The 22,202-nt window shown below is 36.1% G+C and overlaps 1 protein-coding gene across 6 annotated transcripts; it reads right to left on the bottom strand.

Annotated features, from left to right (window-relative positions):
* Window positions 1-87: 87 nt before the first annotated feature.
* LOC103927903 (type IV inositol polyphosphate 5-phosphatase 3) lies at window positions 88-21,038 on the bottom strand. 6 transcript variants are annotated; one of them, XM_048568651.1, is made up of 12 exons: window positions 20,822-21,038; window positions 6,869-6,898; window positions 6,536-6,701; window positions 6,239-6,313; window positions 5,760-5,832; window positions 5,544-5,648; window positions 4,354-5,218; window positions 3,085-3,269; window positions 2,562-2,670; window positions 1,891-2,033; window positions 780-1,014; window positions 88-436 (listed from the first exon to the last, which is right to left on the bottom strand). In XM_048568651.1, exons 1-12 carry the CDS (start codon window positions 20,831-20,833, stop codon window positions 413-415), a joined length of 2,022 nt encoding a protein of 673 aa, XP_048424608.1. In that variant the 5' UTR covers window positions 20,834-21,038; the 3' UTR covers window positions 88-412. The 6 variants fall into 6 exon arrangements, with proteins under 6 accessions (XP_048424608.1, XP_048424606.1, XP_009335151.2 ...); XM_009336876.3 differs by having other exon boundaries at window positions 89-436; window positions 6,536-6,650; window positions 20,822-21,037; XM_048568650.1 differs by lacking the exon at window positions 20,822-21,038 and having other exon boundaries at window positions 89-436; window positions 6,869-7,164.
* Between the last annotated feature and the right edge of the window lie 1,164 nt (window positions 21,039-22,202).

The following is a 22,202-nucleotide window of genomic DNA, read 5'->3' as shown; positions in this document are numbered from 1 at the left end:
GAGATCTTGTAATTATGTCCGTTCATAAATCATTTAAAATTTAAAATTAAAATTAAATATAAATAATACTTAACGAAAATTGACTGGACGATATACGATAAACGAATATGATTACAATATCCCCCGAATCCCCATGGTAGGATCCTTTTCCTAATTATCCAACTTTACTGTACAACATATACTCTCTACGACTCAACTCAACTCAACTCAGCTCAACTCGACCCGACTCAACTCGATTAAATATGCTCTCAGACGAATGCGCAAAATCCCTTACAATATTTACATCTAACTGCAACATGCATCACTGTTGAGTGCTGACAAATTAATCTCGCCAAAGAATGAATGTTCCCCGTAAATGTAAACGTAAGAAATTTCACAAGTTTTACCAACTCGCACCGAATTTTCGCATCCATTAACGCTCCCAACCAGAAATATCCTGCATCAGGAAGCATGTTTAGGAAGTAGGAATGGAATTACAAATTATTTAAGCTATTCACTACACAAAACCGTATTACAAGACGACTTATGGGCAAGCCGCATGGACAATTGACCATTTGAGTAAACTTCGGGGCTGAAAAAAGGAGGTATTTTTACAATGTAGTAAGTACACATGACGTATTATGACTTGGGAGTTAGTGACATTAAACAAAATGATAGTTGTTGCTCAAACCATGGAAAAAAGGCCGTTGGTTCGGAACCAGGTAGGGTGAGGGGTTGACAGTAGAGTTAGAAAATCCAACAAGATATTAATCAAATCAAATGCCTAGGAAAGTACTCACCTGTTCCAATTTTAAGCAGTTCACTCCAACATCAATACCCATATCCATTACGGTGTCCTCATTTTCAATCTCGGCATCAGTGAATGTGAGGGCCCGTTGTAGCCTCCTAGGAGAAAACACCTCAACCTCAACTGCATATGTGGCAGTCACTGGCCGATGATCAGAAAGTTTAAGTTCAGCCCTTCTATAACTCAGTAACCTCATTGCTCGTCCATATGAAAGAATGCGGTCACACCTGAGAAATACAGTCACACTATGGTCAATTCTGTTCAAGGAACCGATAAAAATAGAAGAAACACCTTATATTGCAACGAACATGAAAATAATTCGGACGCTTGTTAAGACATAAATTCATAAAGAGGATATGAAACTTCACCCCCAATGTTCATGGGCAATAAACTACGTAATAATTTCACATATTTAAATAAGCTCCAGAACTATAAGAATCCGTGTGAGGCCTCACAAATACTCATATTTGTTTAGATTTGAAGAAACAAGTTATTCAACACGAAACTTACCACCCATAGGTAAAAATCTTTAGAACAAACCAGCTGAAGATCTTTTAGCTATTACCATAGCAATAAAACTAATTAGTATAATATCAAGCACCATTTACAGGGGAAATCCACAAAAGATGAAAATGTTACGCGCTGGTTATTGGAAAACCTACAAATATAAAAGATGCATAATCCATTTCTCAATCTCCATACATAATTCAAGGGTATTCAATGTACAAACATGTCTTCTGTAGTTGTAATAGATTACCGTCTTTTGGCACTGTCATCAAAGCTTATGAATGTCGAATGTCATTAAACTTCTTTAGAGATATTATTAAAGATATTATGAAACTTCTTTAATATAAATAGGACACAAATGTCGAATGTCATTTCACTCTCTTTGGTTGACAAAGAGGGTTCCTTAAATATTGTATAAATTCTAACACCTATATTACAATAACTGGATAATCATACCAAAATAAAAAATAAAAATCAAATCAGCCTTTACAAAAGAGTGGTCAACATGTATTGTGCAAAGCACTCATTGAAACAAAAAAAGCAAAAAAGTAAGTCAACAAATAAAAAACCAGAAATGGAGATGAACAAAGGCCTACCATGCTGGAGTTCGCCTCCCGGTCTTTGCATCCTCCCCACAGTACTTCTCTGAATTGATCTCATACTTGTACGTTGGTGGAAAATTTAGAACACCCTCTGACCATCCATCAAATGCACGGCCTTTTTTAAGCTGTTTTGCAAGCTGTCAAGATAAACATAAATGTGACTAGTAGCTAAGTTTGGAATCGCACTTAACTTCACTGAAAGGCTAAAGTTCGATCAATTAAGAAAAAAATTTCACTGGAGGAATCTCACAAAAATGTTCCAGTCAAGTCAATATACTTTTTAAAAGCAGAGATGCTGTACAGTTCAACACACGACTCTTTTAATGGAATGGATAAACCATCAATCATACACATTAGAGTTATATGTTTTAAGATGCTCAAATTATTGGCTTCAGAATTTCGATTTTACATTTATGAATTTGTTCCGTGTTTCTATCTTGTTACATCTTGCATCTTAAAAAAATCTACAATCCAAATACATTATCTAAAAGACCCAACTGCCTAGAATCAGTAAGCATGAATTAGCCAGCAACAAAAGCAGGCTACATAGCATCAGTAAAAATTCTTAGTAAATCAAATGAAAGTTCAAGATATTCAGGGACACATTATAAAAATAAAAATAAATCAAAACAGCAAACTGTCTTAAGAAAATTACAAAAACATACCTGGTCCTTCTCAACCAACGTGGACCACGCCTTTTGGGAGATAAGATCTCGTGTTTTCTCATATGACAAATTAAGACGATAATTTAGATCACCCAACCAAATTATTCTTCTGCAGGAAAAGGAAATATTTTTATTGTTATTTCTTCAAGAGGGGTAAATATATCCTTAAAACACTATTAAATTGAAGTAATAGTATAGTTGAAAGTTAAACTAATCTTTCACATCGGTTAAAGTAGATGTGAAGCCAAGATTTGCAACTTCCTACACCAGATTAATTTATAACTTACGTAGTTATATAATTTTTCTGGCATGAGATGGTAGGATATAGGAAAAGCTCTTGTAGACTATTACTTCAAATAATCTTACTGTTATAACTGAATAATTTTTCCAAGATAATTTGATGATTAATGAGCAATAATTTCATCCAGAAAAGATTTCAATTTAGAAGAGAAATAAAGAAAAAAATATGAGCATACATTATCTCCAAAGAAAGCATATTGTAGTTTAGCTGCAATGTACTTACTCATGGTCATAGATAGTCTTGGGAAGCCCAATACTGGAAAACGTACGAAAGTGAGTTCTCCGATGTATTTCCCGCACATCAGCATTTCTTTTTATTTCATCTGCCTCTTTCTCACCTGCTGTCAGGTGAGTGCACACAAAACAAAAAAGCGTCTGATACACAGACATGCTGACAGATATAGATCCCTGAAAAAATTGAATAACTGTCTAAGAATCAAATAAATGACAAGAAAATTAATCTGACAATTGTTAACATTACTTCATAAGGGCACTTTCTAATGTAGAATACGAAGGCATGAAACATGAAGAAACATGACCTAGCATTGGATTATTTCCAGAATATGTACTACTTTATCCGTATTTGAGCAAAATCAGCAAGCAGGTGTGTGATGAAAAACGTTTATGCCATAGCCATAGAACAAGGATGGTCAAGATAATCGGAGAATTCGACTAGAAGGAATATGAGGAGAGGATAAATAATTAAGGGATAAATTCTAAGACAAAGGTTGCAACAGTAGAAACTAAGGGGAGAGAGTTGTTCGAGATAGTTTTGATCACATGTAATATGAAAAAGTCTGTTAAAAAGTGTATTGCTTGAGACGGTTTTGATCACGTAATATGAACAGGTCTGTTAACAAAGTGTATTGCTTCAATGAATGAAGAAAATTTTAAAGGAAGGAAGATAGAGATGGATCATATGGAATAAAGAGATCATTAAGAACCTACAGAAATGGACCCTCCAAAAGAGCCTCAACATTCGATGGGTTGGAAATTTCAACGTGCAGGAACATGACAGGATCGTCCAGTGAAGTGGCAAAAAAGTGTTGCAGTGACACCGTAATATGGAAACATAAAAAAATTTCTTAAACCTTAGAAGTAGACCTAGTAATGATTAATCAACAGAAAATGTACATTTGATTTCCAAATTAGATAAACGGATCCACTCTATTGCTTATCCATAATTGAACAATATAGACAGACATCAATAGCATATTAGATATTACAGGTGGAAGCAAAGTGAGGAAACTACAAAAGTGCTCTAATTTCTACCGATGGTTTGTACAAGTTATCAGCTATGTGAATGAATACGTCATAAGATCTGTCACAGAATTATGTTAGCAGAAATAAAGAAAACAACTGTGAGACTATCAAATAGTTATTGACAAAGACAAGAAGCATATGTTAACGTTTGTCACCAGTTACAATGCTCATAGTGATGAAAAAAGAATTTAGAAAAATGGAGATAGGAATTTGTAGAAAAGAAACAAACCTTGTTACCAATGTATCCCATAACACCAACACCAACAGTAGACACCTTAACGTTCTGAATATGTTTACGCAACCTCCTACGAACCCATACAGTTAGGAAAACCCCGACCATCTGCTTGCTTACAATCCTTACATAGGATGATCTTCTTTTTCGTTTCATGAGAGATTCAAGATCAACCTCTGCAAGCAATGCTATTTCTGATGGCACATCATTAACAGTTGACTTGAAAGAATTGTACGTTTTCAAAGATTTTGGGGATTTGAAAGACTTCATTGTTCGAAAGGAATTCCGTCTTTCTAGTAAGTGCTGAGATAGCAAGTTTAATGGAGGCTCCGGCCAGCTCAAACCAATCCTTTCAGATCCACTAAGCATTCTGGTTAACTTGCCATTAAATTGGACACCAGAAGTTGCTTCATCATCTAATGAACAATCATCTGTCCGAAGGCTATATAACCTATTCAATCTCTTTGCAGGATAACTTTGCCTCAGTAAATCCTGTCCGGTTGGCATGCCTGGTTTGCTATTATCAGTAAATTCTTGAACTTGAGAACCAATATTCACTATTTCATTTGTGACTGATATACCCTTGCTGTCACCAGAATTTATGGTTTCGTCATCCAATGGATGGACTTCTTCACCAATATCACTATCACTTTCAAGTAGGATCTCCTCTTCTATATCAGGGATGTCATCAGCTGGCTTAAACTTTGATGGAGATGGAGGATCACTGAAGGATTTAACCTTGCTCATCGCAGGTCGAACTCTATCCAGTGTTTCACGAATAATGTTTTCCCACTTAGTAATTGGGCGGCTATCTTCGGCACCAAAGATATTCCCAGCATTTAATGGTACAATCTCCTGAAGACTGAAAACAAAAAACAAAAAAGTTCACACTTCTAAGATTTACTCTTGACCATGAACAATAGATTCAGATAATCAAAGTGGTAGAGGGTATTAAAAAGGACAGAATTTTGATCTTACACCAAAAACTAATAGCAGACACAAATATGACAGATACGGAATCCAGTACAAGTGATGCAACTCTATTTTGACAGCACTTGTTTATCTATAACTATCGTATTTTCAGTAGCAGTATCATTCACATGATAAACAGATTATGACAGAAACAGCAAAGATCCCTAAATGCAAAATCAGTGAATCAAGGAAAATATGGAAGGAGAAACGCTTACCCAATCACATAGAAATCAGCTGGCTCATTGACATCTAACCAACAATCAATGTCCAGGTCATCGGGTGGAATTTGTCCTCCAACATTCCATGTTGTAGCAAATACTCTGGAAACACCAAAAGTAAGAAAGATCAGAAGTTAAAGGGAAGGCCTGATAAACCACGCAGTGATTGTAGTGAATTATACTTTAACGTCACAAAAAACAATGGGAATCAACCTGAATTCCTTTGTGTTTATATACTGTGTCCTAAAAGTCTCTGACATTCGTCTTCGTGCCCTTGGAAGATCGTCTGCATAACCAAAAAACAAGAAGCAAAATACAATCATGAAAATAATTAGCGAAAAGCAGTATACTGGAACTGGGATATCCCGTAGCACAAAGTAAAATAATATAAGGCACAGGAGACTCAAATCAGAAGTTAGAACACTGGAAATGCATATGACCTTTGAGACTGAACAATGCTACAAAAGATCCAAGGGACATTGATAAAACATCAGAATCAAATTATTCACTACCAATTTCATTGCAAACCTTTAAGCTTAGTACAAAATAGTGAAATCCTTTTTAGCTCAAACAGATTGCAGAGAACCGTGTTTTCAGTCATCAGTAATCATCAAAAGTCAAAAAGAAAGCATAAAACTCGAGGACGGTAAAAAAATTGATACTTAAAAAGAAAGCATAAGGCATAATATTACCAATAGCATCATCACTCTCAGTCTCATCTTCTTTGATATCTTTAAACCTCGAATCTCTTCCCCGTTGATAAAACTCTGCAAAACCCATTTTACAGTCAGCCTAAAACCCCAAAAGGGTATTCTAAAAACACAAAATTGAGCTCAAATTCCACAGAGATACAGTAAAATTCCCATAATATTCAAACAAAAAAATAACCCATTTTCCAGATTCCAATTTAAACACAAACGCATCATCAGAAAACATAAAAATTGTCTGTACTGGGTTGAAAGAGAAGAAGAAGAAGAAAGGACAGTCACCTTGGGTGTCGGAGTCGGCGTCACAGTCGTCTTCGTCCTCCGTGTCGGCGCTGTAATCGGAATCTTTGGCGGGGATGTTGAGCCACTTGCGCATGACGACTCTTGGCCAGAAGAGCTGTATGCAGGACCAATAATCCAAACAACACATGATTTCAGCCCAACTCCTCTGCACATTTCTCTCATTTTTTCCCATAATTAACACCCAACTTAAACGAAATGAAAAACACATGTCCCCTCCTACCCTATCCATATAATTATATATATATATATTATATAATATGTGTATGTGTGTTTGTACACAGAGAGAGAGAGAGAGAGAGAGAGAGAGAGTACCTGCCGTGGGTTCTTGGAGCTGGGCTTCATCTGAGAATGTGAATGCATGGTCGGAGAAGATAAGAATTAACAACAACAAGAAGAAGAATGAAGTATTCAGGCTTGGAGGAATAAAAAATTGCTTAAAATTGTGAAAACAGAAGAGATGATCGTAAATGAAGAACAAAGACTAAAGCAGCGCCACAACAGTGGGAAAAATATACACTTCGGAGGTTGGACTCGTAAATTTCCATGATTTGACTTTCAAGTTTTTATACATGAAAGACAGAACTACCAAGCACTATTGCCTGGCCCTGCATGTGCCAACCATCTTTTTTTAAAGCATGCATTAATGTTAATGGGATTAAAATGTACAAGTAGTCTTGTGGCTCTATCTTGTAACTTGTAAGTGTAACCAAACCAATATAATTACATGCGTACAACATAGTTACCACTTAATACTATAGTTTAGTGATATATTTTTTAAGTTATAAACAAGATAAATTAGATTCGATGTCTCTAATTAACCTATTTAGCTACTAATTGTGTTCTTAGCCACCTCATTTTGCGTCACTAATGTCACGTGATGTTATTTTGTGGAGTGAAACCAAAACAGACTCTAACAAGAACACAGGACAAAGTAGGAGAGAGAGAGAGAGAGAGAGAGAGAGAGAGAGAGAGAGAGAGAGAGAGAGAGCAAATGGTATAAAAGACCCATCACATTGGTTTCCAACCAAAATCCAAAATCCAAAATCCAATCCAATCCATTGGTTTCCTTCTGGCCTCTCCATTTGTTCCTGTCCATTGGTTTCATTTTGGTCCCTTTTAGTTGAATTGACTATTAACATTTGAGCTTCTAGACTAAGAGAACAGAGCCTATGTTTCCAAAAAAGAAAAAAAAAATAAAAAAGGAAAAGAGAAGAGACCCTACGCATCTACACAAATTGAAAGATAATAATTTTCTCCATTTGTTCCTGTCCATTGGTTTCATTTTGGTCCCTTTTAGTTGAATTGACTAATAACATTTGAGCTTCTAGACTAAGAGAAGAGACCCTACCCATCTACATAAATTGAAAGATAATAATATAGAAAAGAAAATAATTTTTGCACGCTTCTTGTTTTTTTTTTTTTTTTTTTTTTTTAGGGGTGCATATCTTTATTTAATTTTGTTCTTTTATATTTTTTCTAATTTATCAATCTATTAATAATTGTCTTGTGTTGACCAATTAAGTAGTGCGGTGCCACCAAACCAAATGATGGCATTCGCAGCACAATAGCGCATGCCGCCGGCGGACCTAGTCCTTGTGGCTTACATAACCAAATTAATGAAATGATAAGATTTCTGTAGATGGATTTTCAAGTGTATCCAGCAATGTAGAAGAAATATAAAATATTCTGCCAAATCACTTTGCAAAAGTCATTATTTGTATATAAATTTGAGGAGTCGTTGAGAAAACAGATCGCAATTTTCTTTTCGATACTTTGTTATGTTATGCAATGTACCATGTATGGTAGACTATTCTGGTGGCCAGGTCAACCGTCAATCTTTAACCCGAATTCCACAATGAAACGATGAAGAAGGCAAAGAAATATTTTCTTATTAATGATTACCAATAAAGTTTTTCTTGTGCCGTTTTTTCTACACATTAAATTTATTTAAAGTTAGGATGATTCGATGATTCGTGTGTTGATTCAAAAAGCGCTTGCACAAAATCTTCATTGTTCAAATTTCTCCTATGTTTTGCCGTAAAGAGAATGAGGTAGCAACCGATTGTCTACTTTTGGGTTGTACACTTTGCCAACGAGGTATGGTTTGAGAAACCTCTTGACTTTATTTAGGGGTGGTTTTGATTCGAAACTTGTCGCGAAAATGGATTTTTGAAATAGTCATAGATTTTTTTGGCCCAATTTTGAACTAAAAATTTTGAGATCCCGAAAAATATTGGAACTTATTTTGGTTTCTAGTTGGTTCGGTAAAGTGCGTTGGTGGCGATGACTGATATTTGGTGACAACAGTGATTGATTTGTAGTTGTGGTGGCGATGACTGAAATTTGGTGGTGGCAATGATTGATTTGTAGTTATGGTGGTGAGAGGAGGGATGGAAGGAGGACTTTGCTGAACTGAGAGAGAAAGGGGGGAAAGGGGGAGAGAGAGAGAGAGGGAGAGAGAGAGAGAGGGAGAGAGAGAGAAAGAGAGAAAGAGAGGATCTGCATAATTGAGAGGGTTTATATTAAAATGATGATGAGAGGCTGAGCAGATCCTGGTGCTGTGGTGGCTTATAATGCGACATAGAGATGGAGATGAAGGGTGAAGATATAGGTCGTGAGGTCGTCGTGGTGGTTTGCTGGATGGTGGGGATGAAGATAAAGGGTAGAGATGGAGACAGATGAAAAGAGACTCGATCTACAATTGTGGTGGCTTGTAGGTCGTCGTACGAGAGAGAGAGAGAGATGGTGGACATGGAGCTCATGGGCTGTGTGGTGGCTTGGTGGATGGCGAAGATGAAGATGGATGGCAGAGATGGAGAAAGATGGAGAAGAGACTTGATTTACGATTGAAATGAATGAAATGAAGTGAATGTTGGCTAGGGTTTTTAAGGGTATGCTAAGTTGAATAATTAATAGTTATTAGATAACATATAAGGGCGTGTTTAACTGGACTAGCTTAGCCAGGATTACTAGTCCGTGTTTGGTGCGAGCATGGACTAAGTTTAATGGGACTAAGTCGGACTCGTGTGGACTAAAGGCCTCACTAAGGCCATCTCCAACCGAAGGAGGGCTAGAAGGCTCCCTTTAGCCCTATAGCCCTCCAAGAAATTAATATTTTAATGAACAGTGTCAAGCCATATTTCTTACCATTTCCAACCGAGGGGGCCAAATGGCCATAGGCCAAACATAGCCTTGTGACAAAAAAACTGAGGGGGCCAAAGGGCCATAGGCCAAACATAATTTATTATTTTAATTGAATTAATATGGTTACTTAAATTAAATTACCTCAATAATTTTTCAAGATGTAATCTCAATAATTTTTCGAATAGGATTTCGAGTGACACATGTCGCGAAAGTGAGTAACTCTCTAGATTTCTTGTTGATATGTAATCTTAATAATTTTTCGGATAGGATTTCAAGTGCCACATGTCGAGATGTAATTGGTTGTGCGAATTTTAGATAGGATTTTTATCTTCATAGCACTTCTTATCTTCAACTTCCATTGTCCATAAATAGGATGGATATTAGGCTATAATTCACACACATTCATCTTTGCCTCTCTAATATCTCTTTCAATTCAATTTTGTAATGAATTTCAACTTTGGATCCTCTTCACATTCCAACTGGGGGTCCTCATCCAATTCCGAATTGGAAGATAAATAGGGGTAGATGAGACAAGAAGATGAGGAGTCCAATGAAGAAGATAAAGCATGGCGCAACACAACATATATGGTAGAAATGGCTGGGGTCATGGAGTGTGAGCCAACTGAAGAACAACCTCAATGAGCTGGCTTTATTGCTGGTTGCTCTTACAAACCACGAAATAGAGTGATGGTGCATAAGACTCTGATGACCAACTACTTCAACCCTAACTTGGTGTACACAAAAGAGGATTTCAGATGTTGATTCCGAATGAGGTGTCATGTTTTCGAGCGTTTACTTCATGATGTGCAACATGTCAATCTATACTTTCGACAAAAGCTAGATAGAGCAGGCTACCCTGGTTTCTCACCTCATCAAAAGGTTACTATTGCACTCCGAATGATGGCCTATGCTTCCCCAGCTGATGTGATGGATGATACATATAGTATGTATGACTCTACATACCTTGACAATCTTACTAAATTCTGTCACATAGTTGTTTAGATTTACAAAAAGTAGTACCTTTGTGAACCAAATCAAGCAGATCTAGATCGACTCATTCGCAAAGTTGAATACCATAGCTTTCCAGGCATGATAGGGTCATTAGATTGCATGCATTGGCAGTGGAAGAACTGTCCCACTGGATGGCAATGAGGCTTCAACGAAAGATCGAGAAAGCCAACTATTGTGTTATAGGCAGTTGCCTTGTTTGACACATGGATCTAGCATGCTTTCTTTGGAGTCCCAAGATCCCAAAATGACATTATAGTACTTGGACGTTCACCCCTCTTCAATAGCCTGATGGGGGGTAAATCATGTTAGCTTGACTACTACATCAACGGACGTTAGTACAATATGGGGTATTATTTGGCACATGTCATCTACCCAAACTGGGCAACACTTGTCCAAACAATTGCAAACCCTATGGATGATGCTTAAATGTGGTGTTCCTTAAACCAAGAGGCATACCAGAAAGATGTTGAGAGAGCTTTTGGTATTCTACAAGCATGGTGGAAGATCATTAAGGAACCGGTAAGAGGGTGGAGTCAAGATAAATTGAACTCCATCATGATGTCGTGCATCATATTACACAACATGATTGTGGAAGATGAGCGATATGGCTATATTGATGGAGAGTCTGATGACGACCAAGATGATCCAAATAGGTCAATTAGGGTGGGCCTAATTTGCCTTTGGATCCAAAAATTGGTAATATCTCTTTAAATGAGTACATGAGGCACCATAGGCTCAGGGTCGGCCCTGAGGGTAGCCGAGGTAGGCGGTCGCCTAGGCCCCCAATTTGGGGAGGGGGGGACCCAAATTTTTTTATACATCCTATTTTTAAAATATAAACAAAGAAAATAGAAACATCACAATTATCTTGTTGGTACAGTGGAAATGGTTCCACTCCGTTTTCATTGGGGTGGGTAGTTCGAAACACCTTGTAGGCATTAGTTTTTGCTTTTTTTAAATCTATGAAATTAAAGATAAATTGCTCTTTAAAATTTTTAAAATTACAAGAATCAAAAGGAGTTAAAATAATTCAACAAATATTAATTTTGAATGAATTTAAAATTTTCAACTTTAGAAAAAAAATAACAAAACCTCATGTTAGTGGGTGGTTTATGTTTAAATTCTTATTTATTTTCAAAAATATTTTAAATAAAAATTTTATAAATAGAAAAAACTTGAGTTCTTAAATAAAAAACGTACAAAGGCCAATTGTCACACGCCTACGCGTGTGACAAGAGGCTAGTGAAATTAATGGCCTCAATCTTTCCAAATGCATTTTTTTTCCTTTTCCTTTTGAAAATAGCCTAAAAAAATAACAAAAACCAGAATAATCATAACTTTGTAATCCTTTTTCTTTCAACCTCCCAGTCTTTTTATTTCTATTGAATGTTTAAGAAACTATCACTTGGTCCTAAAGATTGTAATTTGAGGTGGCCATAACTTTGAATTTAAATTTTCTTTTTCAATAATTTATTGTTAAATAGGTTATTCTAAAATTTGATTCACTAGTGTGTGTTGATTTTAGAAAGAACACAATATAACCACTTGGTGTTGATGAATTATTATATTCATCAATCAAGTTTGATTGTTTTTTACTTTCTTGATCATCAAGTTTTGTTGCTCTTCACTGGTTTGGTATTGTTGTGTTTTGAAAAAAAATTGCTTCTGCTATGCTGTGAGAATAAGCTCATTTTTGCTGCTTCACGTTTTCAGCTTATTTTCACCCAAAACTGTGAAAATAAGCTGTTTTTAAGTGTTTATCAAACACCTTTTTGAGCTTAGCTTTTTTTTTGATACCCACTTTTTATAAAAGCACATCAGTACCAAACCAGTATTTAGACTCTTGACTGCAAACACTTAGTACATTTGCGTCTAAAGACATGTGACATGTAATATTAAGTAATGGTAGTATATCTTTTTTTTTTTTTATATTAATTTTTAATGATATTCGATCAAGAAATAGACTTTTTATGTAATTAGCAAATTCTTTTTACTACATACCAATATACAAAGAGTCGGAGATCCGAGAACTTTAGGGCCCCACTTTGAAGACTCGCCTAGGGCCCCCAAATTCTCAGGGCCGGCCCTTTCATAGGATAATACGTTTGTGTGCCACAAATAAGTACCTGCTAATAGGATCTTGTTACACATCTTTAGGCCAAAAGAAGCATGGAGTTGGTGTTTAAGTTATATGTTGTTAAATAAAATATTTTTTAATGTTGTTTAAGTTTCACATTATTTAAGTTTGAATAACTTCCCCAAGTAGTACTAGGGTGGAGATTGTGTTCTTTAATGTCGTTTAAGTTTAATGTTATTTAATATTGTATAATGTTGTTTAATGGCTTAGGTAGTTATAGGAAAAAAAATTATAATATTTTATTTTTTAATTTTGTCCCAAAAAAAAAAAAATTCAAATCCAACGGTAACCTAGCGTTAGCTAACCGTTGCTAGCTGGTGTCATGTTGACGCCAGATTGTCGTTGGATTGGAACTATTGGGCCGGCCCAGGGCTAGCTGGCTGGTTTGGACCAGTCGGTTGGCTGAGTACATAATTTTGGCCAGTGGGGCTTACCAATCCTTTGTCTTAGCCTTCGGTTGGAGACAGTTTTTGTGTCATTTTAGACTATTTTTAGCCCTATGGCCATTTGGCTGAATCGGTTAGAGATGACATAAGTGATTTTAGTGAGACCAACCCCCCCCCCCCCAAAAAAAAAAAAAAAACTATGTGATTGTTAATCCCATCTCTAACTTTTGCACGTATGCGTCTTCGCTTGCATTTATCCCCTCATGCCCATACCTATACCCAGCCCCACCTACCACCTAAATCTCAAAATAAGGCTTTCCGTCTGCAACTCCGATCCCCACCTATGCCCATACCTAGCCCCTTGCCTAAATCTCAAATCCAATGAGGGAAGCCATAACAGAGAGAGTGTCAGCAGCAATGGACCATTTAACAAAAAAACTGAAAATCTAACCGTTTCCGGCAGAGTAGCGACAACTCTGTGAAATCGTTGTCAAATTACCCACATAAACCAAGTCTTTGAATCTCGATTCCCTCTTGCGATTCTTGTTTTCTTTGCGCTGTGCTGCATTACTCGTCCCTTTGATTTTCTTCGTCGGTCGTGGCCTCCGTGTCACATCCCGGCCCAAGGCGAGACCACTTCCTTGGCCCGCTTCACCACCATAGCACGATATTGTCGACTTTGGGCTTACCATTCCCTCACAGTTTTGTTTTTGGGAACTCATGAGCAACTTCCCAGTAGGTCACCCATCATGGGATTGCTCTCGTGCGCTACTCGCTTAACTTCGGAGTTCCCATAGAACCCGAAGCCAGTGAGCTCCCAAAAAGCCTCGTGCTAGGTAGGGATGGGAATATACATTTAAGGATCACTCCCCTGGGCGATGTGGGATGTCACAATCCACCCCCCTTAGGGGCCCGATGTCCTCGTCGGCACACACGCGACCAGGTTAGGCTTTGATACCAAATTGTCACATCCCGGCCTGGGGCGGGACCACTTCCTGGGCTCGCTCTCCACCACCGTAACATGATATTGTCCGCTTTGGGCTTACCATTCCCTCACGGTTTTGTTTTTGGGAACTCACGAGCAACTTCCCAGTGGGTCACCCATCATGGGATTGCTCTAGCGCGCTACTCGCTTAACTTTGGAGTTCCCATGGAACCTGAAGCCAGTGAGCTCCCAAAAGGCCTCGTGCTAGGTAGGGATGGGAATATACATTTAAGGATCACTCCCTGGGCGATATGGGATGTCACACTCCGCACTTCCAGTTCATGCTAAATGATGGTCCAGCCTATCTAACAGTCATAGTTTGAAAATTATTTTTGTGTGGTGCGAAGAAAGAAAGGAAGGTGGAGATAGGGAAGAGATATGTCTGGTGCGAACTGGGAAGAAAGAAAGGAAATATGGAGAGAGAGAGAGATAGAGAGAGAATTGAAAAGTGTGAAAAATATTTGGATTTTAAAAATAATTTAATCTGTGGTAGTCCAATATTGCACCAAACGTTCCATTATACTTATATTACTTAGTTTATGCCAAGCCAATCTCATTTAGTCCCTAAAGCTAGTCCAATCCAAAATAGTCCGGTACAACAAACGCACCCTAAATATATTAGTTACATTTCAATATCATAAGTTGAAAGTTAGCTCAATGGTTAAGACCTTTGATCTTCAAAGGGAGATCATTGATTTAAGTTTCTCTAGCCTGATTTTTGAGGTAATTATCTTACATTATATTGAAATAATATTAAATAAAAAATTATTGGTTCAGATTGGACAAAAAATTCACATTTTCTATACCAAATTTGAAACTGAACTGGCCGGTTGGGATAAAAAAATTTAACTGAAAATGTTTGGATACTTGGATCTTGAAACAAGGAGGAAGTCCTCCCTGAAAACCCAATTGAAAATGGATATGTGTCGAACAATTAAAAAATTAGAAACTTTGAGAAAACGCACCTCTATCCCCACTGACTAGTCTAAGAACCAAGGTTCCATCTCTTAGGCACTACAATTTTGGCGTTGATACCTCTGTCGAAAGAGGTGAGGGAGGTTGAAGAAGTGCATTGGTTTGGGGAGGCCAGAAAGGAGTGTATGTGTGAGGAAGTCAGATGTGCAAGAAGTTGTGAGTGGGTGTTTTTTTGCTCGTCTTTGATGTTTAGTTGTATTGTCTCATGTGGCAAGTAATGTTATACAATCAACATCCAATCGAATATATTCATTAATTGACGGTAACATGCATATATCATTTATCACATGAGATAATATATCAATTTGGTACAAAAATGTGATCTTCCTAACAATTTTTTTAATATGATGATATATAGTATATACACAAAATTTATTTTTAAAAAGCATAAGAAAAGATCTTCCACAAGAGTCCTAAATAAAACCAAGTCCAACCCTTTCCCTTTGGTTGGGAAAAATGGGGCAATTATTGCCCAAAAGATAGAAAACCCAGTTACAGCCTAAGACAAACAATTCAGGCAACCATTGGACCCTACACTATCAGACTGCCTAACTAGGCTATCCTAGCCCAATCTGTGCCTGTGCCATTTGACGTCATGTTGACATTAGCACGATGTTAACCACCATCAAAAGGCCACGCAAGCAAGTAATAGCAGAACTTGGTTGGTTGAAGGGCCATCACTGTGTTGTTGCATCTTTCCACTAGCAAAGCCGTCATGTTCACCGTAATTGTGCTCACCGTAGTGCTACTGCACGGGGATGACTTGGATTTGGTGTGGCTGAGAACGGTCTGCCATTGTTGATGAGAGAGAGATAGTTTTAGAGTGAGAATCGAGTTTGGAGAATTGTAGTGGGACAAAAGGGAGAAAGGGATTTGATCTGGGTTTCGAGAGGAGAGTGCGATGGAGAACAGTTGGAAATGAGAGGAATAAGACAGAAATGAGGGAGATAAAGATAGGGGAGACAAAAGATGGTTCTTGATTTGTAAAAAAAGAAAAATTAGTAATAGATAATTATTATTTTATAATAATAGCTTGGGTTCATGTGACGTAGTTCTAAGGAGATAATTGTCAATTGCACAATTACCTGACAACTGCCTTGAGGGGTAGAACTGCTTTAAGAGTAGCCATCCCAAACATATTAGTTGGACAAATGGGTGATTCTTGCCCAAAACTAGAAGAAAGTGCTTTAGCCCAGTCCAATTAGTCGGGCAACTAAGTGGGCCCCAGCCCGCTTAACTGGTCTATTAGGCAATTTTAGCCTAAGCTCTTACCAGAGTGGTTTGACGTCATGTTGATGTCAGCATGGCATCATCCACGGAAGCCGACGAGCGAGACCACAAAAGAGAAGGCGGAGGCTGCAACAAAGCAAAAGAAAAACCAGAAAAGCAATTTCGACAATGCTATCCAAGCTGCTAAGAAGTTGAAAACAGTTGGAGTATAATTCCAAGAGAAAGTGGTGGCCAAGAGCTCGGAATCAGAATCAGGGGTTTCGTCGATTTCAACAATGAAGGCGGCGAAATGAGCGGAAGGGGAGGAAGAGGAAGATAGGAAAGGGTAGGGGCCAAGAGCTCGGAATATTTGGAGGAAGATGAGGAAGAAGAAGCCAAGCTAGTATAAAGCTTAGAGAGAGCATGAAGAAGAAGGATGAGAAAAAGGGGAGATGACTCTTTCGAGTGAAAGGAAGAAGGTTGTAGAAAATAATATAATTAATTAATATTATCTTTTATTAATTTAAAAAATATAATGTTTTAATAAAAATTGTCAAGATAATTCTTTTTTACGGGGTAGTGATGTACTTAGGCAATTACTGTTCATTAAGACCATTTCCACGCTTAAAAGCTTCCTCGGGCAATAAGCAACTCAATCCCCTTATGAACAATAATTGCCTTTAGTGAATAGAAACTGCCTAAGTGCAACTCCACCCTTGGACTGAATAGCCCAGAAATTCGTATTAAGATATTATTTTTTTACAAAATAATAAAAATTGGTTGAAAGTATTTGAAAATATTGGAATGTGGTGTAAGGTGGAATAATATGTTACGTATTTATAGGAAAAAAATTATAAGTTTTTTATTTTATATTTTTTCGTATTTTTTAAAATTTTTTGAAAATTTAATTAATTTTATAATTTTTTAATAATAGATGACGTCATCGTTACTTCTGCCTTGCGTCACTACCCTTAGGCATTGGGCCTATCACAAAAACTAGGCTCTTCTAGAACCCAGTGTATTGGTGTGGGCTGAAGGCTTTTTTTTTTTTTTTTTTTTTTTGGGGGATGGGGATCAAGGGGATTTTGTGGCCTATCCCCTAGGGGATTTGAATGGGGTGGACTTGCTCTAAGGTAATAATTGCCTATTGCTCAATCACCTGAGCAAGAATTGCCTCAAGAGTATCTCCACCAGTTGGTGGAGGCAATGTTAATTGAAGGGCAAGGGCAATAAAATTGCCCTTATTTTTTACTCTACATAGTAATTGCATTTGTGCAAGCCCACCAGTTTGGAAGGAGGAAGGGAAAGAGCAAATGCGATTACTATTGACAAACATATATTTATTTTAATTTTTTAATTTTTTTTCTTCATCTTATTCCTACATATCATTATCAACGTAGATTTTTGGGTAATTTTAAACGTTTAATTTGCAAGTGTGTTCAACTTAGTAAGATTTTTAAAGTGTGAACTTTGTAAGTTTTTTCAACTTTTTGATAGTTTTATGAATCTTTTAACTTTTTAGAGTTGGATTAATACTAGTTGTTAAATTTTCAATTTGTTTGTTGTTGAAATCAAAGGCTCATAAATAGCCACGTGGGTGGTGAACTGGGAGACTTGGTGAGAGCACTTCCACCCCTAAAAGCCCATTGGGCAATAGGCAATTCAATTCCTCAAGTGAATAGTAATTACCTTTAATGAACAATAATTGTCCAAGTGCATATCTCCTTCTAAACTAAATGGTCCAAGCAATTTGTATTAAAATATTATTTTTATAAAATAATAACAAATAATTTTATTTTTAATTTTGGATAAAAATAAAAGATTGGTTGAAAGTATTTGAAAATATTGAAATGTGGTGTGAGGTGGATGAACACAATTAGGTATTTATAGAAAAGAATTTTAATTTTTTATTATATTTTTAATTTTTTTTTATAGTTTTTGTACTTTAATTAATCTTTTATAATATTTATTATTTTTTATAATTGTTTAATAGTGACGGTCGACGTACGTTACCATGACATTAGCCTTGCATCATTACCCCTGGGGGCTGGACTAGTCAATTGTTTAGGTTTTTTTTTAATTTTATTTTACTACAAGAATTTTTTCTTTAGGAGGCTCATCTTTTTAAGGTAAAAAATATTTCATTAATAAAATAGAATGAGAAACATCATCGATCAAGAATATAGTTCATAACTACAAATGTAATATAAAAATGATACAACACCTACCCTACATACGCACATTGAACCAAATAAAAAGATACACTCATTGAAAATGCTAAGCTTTAGTGGAGTATTTACCACTACACTTACCCAATATAATTTTGAATGAGGATCCTCTCCGGATCCTCTTTGTGAGGATCCCGAGGATCCTCCAATCGCATTCGTTCATCATATATCGTGCGGCCAGTTTTCCTCAGATACTGTTTATATTTAATTTTAAATAAAAAGATTTATAATGATTTCTGACCGCACAATATACGATAAACAGATGTGATTGGAGGATTCCCGGGATCCTCACAAAGAGAATCTGGAGAGGATCCTCATTCTATAATTTTTCACCTTCTATGCCCCTTTTTTTCTCCTACCAACATCGCATACTAATGTATAAGCTTTCCTCTTTTTTTTTTCACAAAAATTGTTAGGCCTATTTCTTGCATGACCCGTTAAGTTAACACGAGAAAAAAAAAAAAAAAAAAAAAGGATTTGGGTGAGCCCGTTGAGGAGTCGGATCGTTATTGGATTACCCGTTAACAAATCAGGTCACCCGTTAAGATAACGGGTATGACACGTAAACGACATGTAATGACCAATTCGTCATGTCTACACATTAGGTATGATAATTTCTTGCATGACCTATTAACCTGACACGAAACGACGCGACATATTAATGAGTTGGATTATTATCGAGTCACCTGTTAAGAACTCGTTAAAATAATGAGTTTAATACGACATGATCCATTAAGATAACAAATGTGATATGAAAATGACGTGAACACGATAAAGATGACCCTTTTGCCAAGTCTAAAAAATTGTTCTCCCTCTAATACTCCTAACTACCAATTGACCATAGCTTTTTGCTATATATATATATATATATATCTAGTTGATCACTATTCACAGTTTGGTGATTATAAATGACGACAAATGAAACCCACTAATTAAACATATTGTATTCAGAGAGTGGTCCATGATCATGATGTGTCATGAGTGAGCAGAGTAACAAGTAAATCATAATTTCTTTGTCAAAGAAGGCACCGTGGTTATTGATGCAACTCAACTGGTTTATATTGATGCTGATCAAGGTGGGTGTGGGGTGAGGGAGAGTTAGGATCCTTTAATCTTTTTATAATATGGTGAGGACAGATTACAGTTCTTGCATTTTAATTTAGGTGATGAAATCATGCGCATTGGACTTAAATTTAGTTGGGATAATAGTAATATATTGGTTCAAAACTTAAAGATACATCAAAATTTGGTGATGAAAATGAAGTGATATCTATACATAACTATTTACGTCTTTGTGCAAAGAAAAATCACTATTTTAAGTTGTCACACATTTACTAATTCTCACAAAATTTGGGAGATCTGGTCTAGTCAACATATTATAAACAGACTTGTTGTCTAAATTAAACAAATTAAAAAGAAACCAAGTCTTAGAGTAAAAATATTATTGTACTAAAAAAAGGAACAAACTAGAATTTTTCTTCCCCCGCTGATAATAAAACAAACTTTTATGTGATTCACTTCAATTTTTTCTCTTTTTTTTTCCCCCATAAAAATAGCAGATTTTTAAAGTGCAAGAAATTTTCCACTGCATTTTGACTGGTTGCACTCATTCATTTGGTCTGTGCTTTGATTATGCTTTGTTTACTCAATTATCAAAGTTTAAAAAAAAAAAAAAAAAATTAAGAAGGAGTGTATAAATGAAGATGAAGTCGGAAATAATATATAAGTCATTGGTTGATCTGGATTCATCAACCAATTGCGGTGAGTGAGATAGAAAACAAAAGCCCTTGGCTAAGAAAAAAGAGATAATACATAATATATATTTTTATACATAACATAGATGAATATATGTGATGAGGAAATTCTTTTGCTTGATTTGTTTTATGTTTCCCTTTCTTGTTCCCGATAGAATTATTAAAGTCTTCTGTTTCCAAAAGAAAAAAAAAAATGCTCTAAAAGCTCTTTGAACTTACAAAAATCCCATAAAACACACGAACTAGCTGAGAAATCCACAATCCACAAACAGAATGTATACATGTTTCTACTTACATTAACATGATTGAACTGCTGTACATATCTAGTTCACTAGCTGTATGGCTATGTATATGTACTGAAACAAGTAACATGCATGCATCTGAAACAGAAAGGAAGAGAGAGACACAGAGATCGAGATAAAAAATACAGACATACCTTTGGTTTCATAATATATACTCTTTTTATACTGCTTCAGCTCTTCAGATGATGAGAAGACTCTTCTCCCCAATATCCACAGAAAAGAAGGCAATTCAGCTGTTGTTCTTTTGGTAGTATGAGTGTAGGTGTTTAGGAGAGATAGCTAAAGCTCTTCTTTTGTCTAAAAGGAAGGTCTTTCTTTCTCTGCAGATGGATACATTGGCTTTTTCTCGGCGTAATTGTGTTTCTTTGAGAGAGAGAGAGAGAGAGAGAGAGAGAGAGAGAGAGATGAGCCTTATAACTATTGGCTATTATAATGTTGGAAGAAACAGCAAACCTCTTTTTCAATCCACCATGTCTCTGATTAAAACATTATATATATATATATATATATATATTCTATTATTTTTTTCTAGAATAAAATAACATTACAGGAGGTTCTCGACCGATCTTTAAAACAATACAGATCAAACTTTAACCTAGGCAATACTAGATTTGCAAAATTATTAAACCAGAAACAAGAGTAATTGTACTTATGACCTATACAAGCAAACTCATCCACTGCCATTTAGCTTTCAATAAATATGAATAAGGGTAATTCAAAATGAATAAACCTGCATCCCTAGCGAGAGGAATGCACATATTCCACAATTTCTGAATAACATGTTTCATTGCCATATAAATTTTATAAGCGGAATCGTTTAATTTATTAATTTTCATATGAAAATCATTTGAATTGGAGATTGTTTGTGCATCCAAACGATGAAACAAAGCACAAAGTTATTACCAAGTAATATATTTATGATGTGACTACCAAGTAGCTTATTTATAATGAACTGTCCATTTATTTGATACATTTGGATAATTAAACTATCCGATTTGAATGATTTATTTATTTATTTTTGGATAGTCTTTGAATGAAAATCAGGAAATGGTTGCAATTTTAAAATTATACAACGAAGATACGTTATTCACAAATGGTGGAATACATACATTCCCCGGGTGGGGGAATGCAAGTTTATTCCTTCTGGATTTGTTGAAAATTGTAGTTCTATTTTCTATAATGGTATGTATTAACTAACACTATGCTTGTGTGAGGGAAATAAACTTGGAATTTGGACAAAATTTAGAATTTATAAATTAACATGCATCAATGTGACAGCCCGTCCCAAATTATTTTTATCGAGGGTGTGAAAAGACTAAATTGCCCTTGGACGTTAGTTGGCGTTGTGGGGTGTTGTTTAGTTTGTTCTTTGGTTTGGACCCAATTGGAACTAAGATTTTATTTGTTTTTGGTTGGTTACTCAGCTGGACATCACACACATACAAACTTTTCCCGTTGACTCTCTCTCTCGGGTTTTCTTCCATTTCTGTACAACCGTACGGACAAACTTCAAAC

Source organism: the organism of the source record quoted next, unplaced genomic scaffold, assembly GCF_019419815.1.
Source record: "Pyrus x bretschneideri cultivar Hongxiangsu unplaced genomic scaffold, Pyrus_bretschneideri_v1 Contig49, whole genome shotgun sequence".
NCBI lineage: Eukaryota > Viridiplantae > Streptophyta > Magnoliopsida > Rosales > Rosaceae > Pyrus > Pyrus x bretschneideri.
This window is presented reverse-complemented; position numbering and strand designations above follow the sequence as displayed.